At 32.2% G+C, this 12,076-nt stretch overlaps 1 protein-coding gene across 1 annotated transcript in view; it reads left to right on the forward strand.

Moving 5' to 3' along the window:
• The window catches only part of LOC106691800 (1,5-anhydro-D-fructose reductase), a 19,283-nt gene extending 14,422 nt beyond the window's left edge, over positions 1-4,861 (forward strand). The window contains exons 4-6 of the mRNA XM_014437689.2: positions 1,478-1,728; positions 3,691-3,850; positions 3,927-4,861. Of these exons, the coding sequence (XP_014293175.1) occupies positions 1,478-1,728; positions 3,691-3,850; positions 3,927-4,073 (558 nt within the window). The 3' untranslated portion in view covers positions 4,074-4,861. The remainder of the gene's footprint in view (positions 1-1,477; positions 1,729-3,690; positions 3,851-3,926) is intronic.
• Positions 4,862-12,076: the final 7,215 nt, after the last annotated feature.

Consider the following 12,076-nt stretch of genomic DNA (forward strand, 5'->3'; position numbering starts at 1 on the left):
CGGGCGCACTAATCTCTCAGATTAAAAACACTCTAACGATGTCAGTGACCATACTGAAAAAAAAATGCCGCCACCCCAACAGTGGTGGGAGGGGAGCGGGAAGATACTGCGCAGGTCCGCCCTCTACTGTGAAGCACAGAGATTTGCCACAACAAAACAGTGACACCATATCTCACAGATTAGTTGCGCCCGACGGAAGGTTAAAAGTAGTAATAAAGTAAACCGTGTAGAAAAATATTAAAATGAGGTAAACAATAAATGATAATGAATTATAATATACATAATAGAGGGGGAGAAGAAATATATAATTAAAAAAGTATATAATGCACACGGATAGAAAACAAAGAAGGAATAAAGTAAAAAAAAAGGAATACAATACATATAAACTGTAAAAAGAATTTTTTTTATTATATATTTTTCACCCCCTCTATTATGTATATTATCAATGTTTATACCTTTTATTTTTCTTATTTATTTTTACGTTTTATTTTATACCATTGTAATTTTAATTTTTTTTTTTTTTATTTATGTTGTGTTTGTATCTTATTTAGTCCTGACGAAGCTTTGAAACGTGGGGTGAAACGTTGGCTCAAACAAAAATAGTTATTACTATTTGAGTTTTATTTGACCACACCCGGAACATATTCCATTTATTAATAATACACACGGTCAATCAACAATCTTCCAGTATTCAACTATTCATGTTTTAACACTATTTATGTATCCATAATATTAGTTATTTTCTTCTTTTCTAATCATTCTGGATATTCATTGATTCATTGGTTGTTATCTCCTTTTTTGTTCTTAGCTCTGATGAAGGCTTGAATTTCTGGCCGAAAAGTTGTCACTAATAAATATGTTTTTACTTATTTGTGTTCTTCACTTTTTTTGGATATAATATGTCAATTCTAGAATATCCAGAAGTTTCTCAAATATCAATAAATAAACTAACCGTTCTACATTTAGCAAATCAAGTATTTTCATTACCTTAGTCAGTACGTCTTCCTTCAACAAAGAAAAACAATAAAACTCATTTTAGGGTTGTTTAAGTGACCTGTCTTACCTGATCATATATTTTTGGCCTCAATATTACCGACAATGGTGAAACTTCGTTAAATATATAAAATACAAATCTGGTATACACATATACATTTCCTGATGTTTGAAAAGCTTTTTTTTTTTTTATTATCCCCCTCCCTTACCATTTCTGGCATGCGGGGTGCGGGAGCAGTGGGGTAGTGCTCTGGGGTTTGCGCAAGCCACTGCTCCCTAGGATCACTTTTTTTTTTTTTTTTTTTTTTCTGGCATGCGGGGTGCGGGAGCAGTGGGGTAGTGCTCTGGGGTTTGCGCAAGCCACTGCTCCCTAGGATCACTTTTTTTTTTTTTTTTTATCCTCCTCCCTTTTTTTTATTCTTATATTAATTTTCAAACATTAATTTTATTTTTTTTTTATGTTTGAAAAGCATTACCATTTCAGGGAATGGAGGAACAAGTTGTTGCTGGACGTGCGAGGAGCATAGGCCTCATGTTTTTCAATCAGGAACAAGTTCAAAGAATCCTGGATAATTGTACCATCAAACCCGTAAGCCTTTGCACCGAGCTTCATGTCTACCTTCAGGCGAAGGAATTAGTTAGTTTTTGCAAAAAAAATGGAATAGCTGTAACAGCCGTTTCTCCACTAGGATGCCCCGGACTGCAAGAAGTCTTAGGTGCATTTAATGGAAAAAAGTTAGTAATTTTATATTATTAGCCTATTTTTTTTCTCTTTAGGTTATTATGACCAATTATGAACTTATGTAATATGCGAAAAAAATAAAAATAGAGATACATAGATTCGTACCAAAGTTCTTTTGGAATTTGACACCAAAGTTACGACAATTCATCACACAATGCACCTCAGAATTGCCATTTACTTTTTGTTTAAAAATGACTGTCAACTTGAAGTTTCATCTCTGACATCTATGAGGATAGAGGAAAACATTCTCTATTTTGAAATAATTTCTTCTTAGCTATAAGAAAATTAAATCGTCGAAATCAGCCAAAGTTACTAGGCACCAACATAATGGTCTTCGAAACTCATCATCACTCTTTTCGTTTCAAAATGGTGGACCATACCTCGGCTATATGCGGAGACTGAGCTATAAAGAAACTCAAAGACAGTAAGAAAAATTTTATTCAAAAAAAGTTTATTGGGGCGAAGTGTATTGGGCTGCTAAATACACAGCATACTTATATTTAGCCAGACATTTTTTTTTAAATTCTTATAAAATATAGGCATAATAGAGAAAACTTATAATATTTCATATGAATATATAATTTTTTTTCTATACTTTGTTTTTTTTAATATTGTTTTTTCATATTTTCTCTCTTAATTCAATAGATCTCTCTTCTTTAAGAAACATAGAAGACAATTAAAATATTAAGTATAAATAATAAACATTTTATATGGAAAAGTCTTATTTTCTCAAATAAGTAATATTTAATGAATCTTACACACATAATACTGCAAGACTGGGCGCACTGTCGTCTTATAAAGACAAAGCTTTGATATTCTAAAAAGAGCTCTGCTCCGGAACTGCCTTGCACCGATTTGCTGCTAAGATCCTTATATATAGCTCTTAAATAACAAATAAAATATGCAATATATGCATGTCATCCTTCCTTTGGATGATCGATATCCTCATCTGTTTCCATACATGTGATGGTGGATGATTTCCGAGGAGTCAAGAATTATTTTTTCTGTCTTCTCTGCTACGTCCTGGATATCGATCCTGAGTACCTCCATGAAGATCCTCCTTGTGCTAGGTATTGTTCTACAAACTCCTAACCCCTCATGTTGAAGAATCTTTCTCCGAAAACCCAAACAAATAAAAAATACCATTTTTAGCAATAATATGAACTATTAAACTTTTAAAACTTCTAATCATTTTCAAAGGTAGTTCACGCATCTATTAGTTTTTTTAATAATTTAAGAACTATGATCCTATAGATAATAATGTAAATTTAGTTATTAATGTTAAGCATTTAAGTTAAAGTTAAGCCAACCTATAAGTTTTAATTGTTTTATTAATTGATAAGAATTCTTTTTTTTTCCCTTTTGCGATTATATTTTTTTTTTTCTTTAACTCACCCCCTTCTCCGCTGAGTGTGGGAAAGTATAAACGATAAATATATAACTAAGGATAAATCAAAATTTACAGTTATAAAATCTATGGATAATAATTTGTAGAATTTTACTTAATTTATGAGTGTAATTAATATTGGCATTCTATCTATTATTCATACCGATTTAATTAGCTCTCTCGCTTAATTGGAAGGGGTAAGCTATATTTCTGCTTGATGGGCTTAACTTTTCTTTTCTTGGAAATAAATTATCAGCCAACAAAGAAAATAATTATCTATCTTATTATCTGTTTTCTGTTTATCAATATTTCCATATATGATGATTGAGACTACACATAAAATCAGAAAGTACTCCTTATTAAAATTAAATACTAACAATACTAAATAAACATAGAAATACAATCATTACAAGTATAAAATAACTAAATTACACGTCCGTTAAACCTACCAATCAAGAAGGATGAAACAAATAATAAATACTTAATACATAATAACAATATCAGTAAGAAAATGTCTAATAAATATATATATATATGCAACTTTCTTTTTTTTTTTTTGCTGTTTAAGAAAGATTGTTCAATCCCCGCTGAAGGATCCCGTTATCAAAGAAATAGCGAAGAGACACAATAAACGGCCTTCTCAGGTCGTGCTAAGGTTCCTAATCGAGTATGGTGTTAGCTTTGGAGTTAAATCGGTGACGCCGAAGAGATTAAAAGAATGTTTTGATGTAAGTATTCTACATTTTTTTTTTATTTTATCACCTGTATATTTTTTTTAAATTTATTTATTTAATTGTTAAATAGATATTCGATTTTAAATTGAGCCAAGAAGAATTCGACCAACTATGTGAACTGGATCGCGGTGAAGATGGGAGGCTCTATGGAGGCAGCTGCGGCACAGGGATTTTACATTTTTTTGAAAGGCATCCCGAGTTCCCTTATAAGCAATAAAGTTTTTTTTTTAAGTTGTAATTTTATTATTGTTAATATTATTATAAAAATATATATATATTTTTTAAGGTGTTATTTAATACTCAAGGATTTGAATGTAACATATTAATAATGTTAAGATTCTCAAATTTGTTTCTTGACTGAAAATCCCAACATTATATCATTTGATCCGAGTATTCCCTCAGTAAATCAAGTATGCGTTTTCACTCCGAAGTTAAGGACGCTTTGAATTCAAGAAAGAAGTATAAAAAAATAAGTCCTCAGTTTATTGAAGTTTTGCAAAACCAACTATTATTTTTTTTATTCATATTAGTTTTGGAATATCCATATTATTTTATTATGTTCACCTAATTTAAATACTTTTTTACTTTTTTTTTAGTAGGTTTACTTTACAAATTTTTGTTATTGTGGCATAACTGCCATCCCCACTCCTCCCAATACCAATCGTCACTTTGTTTTTGACTGCCGTCAAAACAGGTATGCATTCTGTCTCATCATTTGATTTGTATTTTTTTTTTCTTTTTTCATCTCTTTATTTGTACTTTCTTTTATATTTCTTCTCTTATCTATCTGTTACTATTACCCTTTTCATTTACTATTTACAACCTTTAATTTTTCTTATTATATCTTACTTTTTTTACATTTTACACCCCTGTTTTTTTCCACTTATGTTTTTTTTCTCTTTTTTTCCTTTTGAAACTATAGTGTTTGTATCTTTTTAAGCCCTGACGAAGCCCTGCAACGTGGGGCGAAACGTTGGCTCAATAAAATAGTATAATTATCTACTATTTGAGTTTTTTTTTTTACCGCACCCGGACCGAATTCCATTCATTTATTTTAGGAAAACTATTAAAGGTTATGTTTTATTCCCTATTTAGTTATTTCTGACCTATGGGAGGGTGTAGAATTTGTTATCCTATAGGTTACCAACCTATTCGAACCATAGTGGAAGGGTTTTTATTACGTGGGAACTCATCGAAATAAAAATCAAACAACCTAGGCGTGATGGAATCGGTACCATACCAGTGAGGTCTACTTACTCAGCTTGGCCGTATCTCTTCCCTACCAGCCGATATGCAATCCAGGCAACTTGTCTACTCTGCTTACATGTGTGTGGTGGAGCCAGGATGGCGGATAGTCACGTACTTCCCAAGAGAAGTACATCGGGTTTACCACTTATTTCAAAGGCATATAAATCCCTTGAAAAAAATCTTGGACGAATCTTTCGGCTCCATTATCCTTTCGCAGCAAAGCAGTCTACTACTAGAAGTTATTACTGTCTCAGGAACATCAGACGTGAAACTGAGGTAAAAAGACTTAACAACCCTTCTCGAAACCCACCGTGTACTGTGTGGGTATTAATCTTGATTGAATGGTGGGGAAAAACAAATTAAATTGGTACAAGAGCCGGGAAGAAAAAAAGGCAGTTATCTCAGCCCAATTTTTGATTACTTTAATGAAAACTATGTATAATTACTAGTCAAAATTGATGAGCCTGCCTAGTATAGGTAGGGGGAATAAAAAATGGCGGCTGTTTCAAAATCTTAAAAAAACATTAATTTTTCATTCAGAGCTCTATATCTTAAAAACTACCAAATACACTAGAAATCTAAGAGAGAATTATTTAAAGAGGAGTAAGTTTGCTAAAATATTAGCCCTAAAAGAGCTATTTACGTCTAATAGTTCTCGAGATATAGCTTTTTTAAAAGCAAAATTTCTTAAAAATCAACTGAAAGATTAGTAGTTAATTAATTTATTTTGAGAAATCTATATCTCAGGAACTATGTGACGTACAGATGTCTATTAGCACTTAAATTAAAGCTTGTTTAATGAGCTATAAAATAGTTTATGATGTTTACCTTCGTAGGAATTGTAGTTTTCTTGATATTTGCTAAAATAAATTGATTTATAGTTGTTCGGACAATTAGTTTAATTTATGAAAAACTTCATTTCAGAAACCATTGAACGTGCAGATGTCTGCCAGCGCTCAAATTAAAGCCAGTTTAATTTAATACAAAATAGTTGATTATGTTTTTCCGTGTAGGAGTAGTAGTTTTTATGATATTTGACAAAATAAACTCACAAAATGTTCTAGTTATTGGTATAAAGTGTTGGATTTTTGAAACAATATATCTCTTCATCCATAAAACGCACATATGTCTGCCAACACTTAAAATAAAGGAAATTTAACTTACTATAAAGTAGTTTATGACACTTATCTTCGTAGGGGTAGTATTTTTTTTGAATTTGGCAAATGAAGATTTGTCCGAACAACTTTAAATAAATTTAGCAAATTTGATTTGATCTATTACTCCTATGAAAATAAACATCATAAACTACTTTATAGCTCATTAAACTAGCTTTAATTTGAGTGCTAATAAACATCTGTATAAACATCAAATGGTTTTTGATATATACATTTTTCAAAATAAATTCTTTCAGTACGTCCCATACATTTTTATAAAATGTTGCATTTTATAAAAAGCTATATCTCGAAAACTATTTAACGTAAATAACTCTATTGGGGCTCATATTTTAGCAAATTTACTTTTCTTTAAATGACGTTCTCTTAGTTTTTCTTGTGTTGTTCTTACTTTTTAAGATATACAGTTCCGATTGAAAAATTATTTTTTTTGACGGTTTGAAACAGCTGCTATTTTTTATTCCCCCTACCTATACTTGGCAGACTAATCAATTTTGGCTAGTAATTATACATAGTTTTCATTAAAGTAATCAAAAATTGGGGTGAGATAACTGCCTTATTTCTCCTCTTGGGCTCTTGTACTAAATGTATTCTGGGTTAATCAACGGATACCACCCGATTCTAATCATAGTGGAAATCAAGATTTTATTTAGTAGGACTACCACAGTCGACATCTTTGCCCGAATTCACTACAGTCACGCGCCAGTTGAAGTTCACGTTACAAGTCGTTGGGCAACAAGCGGCCCACTAGTTCGTCACCAACCGTTCATTCCTCTTCTGTAGAGTCCTCTCCTATGATCTTCTTCCGTAGGTTAGATGTCTCAGCGATCCTTAGCCGGAATCCCACATCACAACTGTCCATTGTCCCCTTTGGATAACCCGAAAAACGTCTACGACGCATCTTGCCTGTTCTTGATTATAGTTACTCAAAAGCACATCTGTCAACATGATCATTTTAAAATGTTTCTTATCAGTGGCTAGGTTAGTAATAATATCAACGTATCCACGTCGTAACTGAAATCTATATTGTAAAATATATTCTTTAATATTATCTTACCTAATAAAATAAAGTGGGTAAGCTTGAAAAAATAAAAATGAGATTGTCAAGATTTGTAGATATTTTATTAAAAACAAAAAACTTTTTTCAATTCTATAGATTTACAATGAATTTTTTTTTTTTTTTTTTTAATAATTTATTTATTGCTCTTTACAACTGTATAAACATATATACAACAAGTAAATTTGCTGTAGGTGACATAGTGACATGATAAAAACTTGTGGAGAATCTACCCACTGATAGAACTCCAATAACATTTCTAGAGGAGAAGATCTTGAGGCCATCTTCTTTTCAGACGCCTAGGAGGATTATTAGGTAATGAAGGAGAAGCCAGGTTAGAAACAAGTGGATTTGGGTGGTTGAGAAGTTTATTATGGAAGGAACGGTATCTGGAGGTCCTAATGGATGACTTGATTTGTGTCAAAGTAAGGAGCATTAAGGATTTTGGACTGTAAGGATTGGATTCTGGAGGAATTTGATGGTTTAGTGGAGTCCCAAAGCACAACTCCGTATGTCCAGATAGGCCTTATAATAGTCATGTAGATCAGTCTTTTGTAATAGATTCAATGAATACTTAAAATCTTGTTTGAAGGGAGAAAGTGGTTATTTATTTTTGTATAATTTATATTTACATGAAGCAAAGCAGTAATATCTTCTGCAAACTACAACAAAAGCAAAGCACAAATAATCCTTTAGACTTAAATAATTCCGGGTGGAACATGGACAGACCAAACATTAGGTAATTTTTTTTTCTTTCAAACTATTATACATCTTACTGTGGCGGACAGACAAAATACACAGTTTTTATTGTCTGATCTTCGAAAACTATACTGCCGCTTAAAAAAAATCTTCAGATATTTATCCATGGTATCGATCAATTGGTAGAAAACATCGACTCCCGGCTTCTAGAAAAAAAATGATCTGCGGCAATTTTAATAGTGTTTAGTTTATTCATATAATTTAATTTAATTTTTTTTTCGTTTCTGTTTTTTCATTTTCTGATCATTATTTCGTCTTATTTTTTTCTTATTTATTTTATTTATTAATACATGCATGATCCTTAATATTTGTCATCGAATTTACATTTTGAAAAAGATAAAATCAACATAAAAAATAAAGCAGATAAATATTGTATGGAAAAATGTATTACGAGTTTTACTTGAGCAAATTCTGCACAGTCTTTAAAAAAAAAATTAAACAATTAATAATTATTAATTAAAAATTAAATGTTCTTGATATGTTGATTATAAAATAATGTTTTAAGAATTTAGCATCAATTCAATGTTATATTCGTATAGCTTATTACCCGACTACATTGAAGGCAAAAGGAGAGCATAGAAGTCTTTTATAACCCGCTCAACGAATAAACAATGTTTTCAGCAATTTACATTCCGATTTTTAATTTTGTTGTCTAAAATCATTCAGTTATATTCTCTGAGTATTTTGAAACAATTCGAGCTCAAAATACGAATTTTTTTTTTTATCTCTCTAAAAAAGAAAAGAACATTAAATTAATAGGTTGCATTAGGTATGTTGATTTGATATTACCTTTTTCTACCAATGGTACTTGAAGGTATACGGTGAAATACTTACCTGATGAATGAAATACTTATGAATTCTACTAGAGATATTTGGAGGTGAGGGGCCTCATCGTATTGATTAATCAGAAGAGAAAAAATATAACAATTAATTGTTATAGACGAAAGATAGAAATAGAAAATAATAAAAAAACAAAACAATCAGAAGCAGAAAAATTAGTAGGGAGGAAGAGTGCAAGGGAAGAAAGGAGTTAAAGGGTGATGTTTATAGGGTTTTTGGAGCCTTTCTTGCCCTTCCACCTCGCAGGAAGGGGGATGGGTGACTGATCGGAAGTTAGGATTGAAGGAAGCAGGGTGAATGTGCGTCAAGTTAAGGATTTCTAGTGTTGTTCCTCTGCAGATCTTCTGTAATGTGCTGTTCTGGAATTGTTGTAGTGAATTCAGGGCTGTTGGGTACAGGAAATGTAGTAGTGGGAATGAATGTAGATTACCAGGAATGAAAGAGGAAGCAAGGTTAGAATCTAGTGGGTTTGGGTGGTTAGGGAGTTTATTATGGAAGGAATGATATCGGGTTCGGGCTAGATCGGTTACATAAGGAACATTTAGGTCTTTATGGATGGTTTTATTAGTAACAAAATAAGAAGTATTGAGGATTTCACGAAGGATTTTGGATTGTAAGGATTGGATACGAGAGGAATTTGAAGGTTTAGTGGAGCCCCAAAGTTTTACTCAGTATTTCCAGATGGACCTTATTATTGTCATGTAGATCAGTCTTTTGTAATGAGTTGAAAGTTTAGACCGTGCAATCTGCGTGCAGTTTTCTGTCTTTTTAGTCTTGTGTGAAGATTCCTGGGTCAGTCGTTTTTCAAGATGTAGTTCAAGATAACGAATCTGTTCTACAGGGGTAAGAGCCACATTATTAAAGTATACTGTAGGGCAGTCAGCAGGTTTACGACGAAGAGTAAAGGTGATTTGATGGGATTTATTTTTATCCTCCAATTTCGACACCATTCTTTGAGGGTTGTGATATGGGACTGGAGAGTTTGGGATGCAATCAAAGGGTTATTATTAACTATGACCACACACGTGCCATCAGCATACGTAGTAAGGATAGTGTTAGGAGTTGTTGGGATGTCAGCTGTTTAGATGGTGTAGAGGATGGGACCGAGGATACTACCTTGAGGAACACCAGCAGATTTAAAATAGAGTGATGAATAGGAACCATTGTGGTTTACTTGAAATAATCTATTAGTAAGAAAGCAGCGGATGATGAGAAAATATGTAGCAGGTAGGAATTTACGGAGTTTGTAAAGCAGTCTAGGGAGGCCAAGACTTGATCAAAAGCCTGCTCTATATCGAAAAAGACTCCCGCGCGGTACATTCCGCGCTCCAAAGAAGACGAGGCTACGTCCACCACACGATGACATTGCTGAATAGTGGAGTGGGATGTTCGGAATCCAAACTGCTGATCTGGGATTATATGATTGGAATCTAGGATGAAGTATAGGTGTTTCAAAATAAGTTATTCGAGGATTTTTGCGATAATCGGCAATATAGAGATGGGACGGTAAGAGTATGGGTGTTCTGGCGGCTTTGGGGGTTTGGGGATCATTTTGGTTATAGATAGTTTCAATTTTAAAATTTTAAATAGTAGAGCTGCTACTAACTGTCGTGAGAATCAGCTGCATTTTGCATTTGTATCAATTTCATTTCTACTTGAGAAGCTTGTGCACGGTCAATATTGTAAGTAATTGGCTTCAGTTTTTAATTATTTATCTTTAAATTTTAGCAATTATGATGCTCATTTCATCTTTAAGGGATTCGGAAACGTTCCTGAGGTTCATTAATTCTTATAGATTATTACCATGAAGCTTCAATTACCTTGTAAAGTATCTATCCAGGATAAATTCAAGAAACTTCGATATATTATAGAGACGAGAGAATAAAATTGGTTACGAGGAAAGGTGTTTCCGTACATTTATATCGACAATTCTGAAAAGCTATAAGAAACATAGCTCCCACCAATTGAAGCTTTTTACAATATGGTATGAAAATATTTGGCAACAGCAACACAGCAACACAAAAGCACAGAGAGAGGAATGCTTTATTCATACATGCTGCCCAAATACATCAGGTAGCTACATTACACAGCATACGATTTATTAGTATGCTGTGTTATGTAGCAACAAATGTGATCGGACATACATAAATTACATATATTTACACGATACAAATACAACAGAACATATAATAAAAAAGGAAGAACACAGTTTCTTTCTTAGTTTCCTTTTACAATAAATTCCAGTCTACATACTAAATGCAAATGTTTCAATTCATTCCTTTTTTCTTTCCCTTTCTTGTCCCTTCCATTTCATAAGTTTTATTTCATTTGATCAACAAATTCACCCTCTCAGATCCTCTCAAGTGACCCTTTAAACAAATTCACTATAAGATAGAAATGTGAGATCAAACCAGAGAAATGCTAGTCACAGCAGTAGATCAATTTACATAGAAACAAACAAATAAATACATTTTACCAAAACAAAATTAATACATAGATTTAAAAGAAAATATATTAAAAAGTTGTTTAGAAGAAATACTTGAATGGATAAATAAGTTTAAAAAAATTAAAATAAATAAAGATGCAGAAACTTAGTCAAGCTCATTATTTTACATCTACCTATTTGTCGTTTGATTCAATCTTAAAATATAAAAAAATAAACATGGAGCTGTGTGTGTGTGTGTGTGTTTTTTTTTTTTTTGTAATCTAAAACATAAACTAAAATTGGCAGTTGAGAGCCTACCTTCTACGCCACAACCCCTGATGAAGACCTGAAACTCAGGTCGATTGGTCGGCATAAAATAAATAAATATGGTTTTGTTTATTTATGTTGTTCTTTGCTGACCGCACCCCCCGACAAGCTTCTCCAATAATAAACTAAAATTAAAACACACACTTCACTGCCCTGAAAAATAAATTTCATATCAGCTCCTTTAACCATAGTTTGTTCTTCAGATCGTAGATGCGATAATTATATACACCAGAACTACTTGCACTAGGCACTACTATTATATACAACAGAAATACTTGCACTAGGCGTTACTATTATATACACCAGAACTACTTGCACTAGGCACTATTATTATATATACCAGAACTACTTGCACTAGGCACTACTATTATATTCACCACAACTACTTGCAC

The sequence above is a fragment of the Halyomorpha halys genome, unplaced genomic scaffold (assembly GCF_000696795.3).
Source record: "Halyomorpha halys isolate HHAL.00 unplaced genomic scaffold, Hhal_1.1 Scaffold3263.1, whole genome shotgun sequence".
NCBI classification, from domain to species: Eukaryota; Metazoa; Arthropoda; class Insecta; order Hemiptera; family Pentatomidae; genus Halyomorpha; species Halyomorpha halys.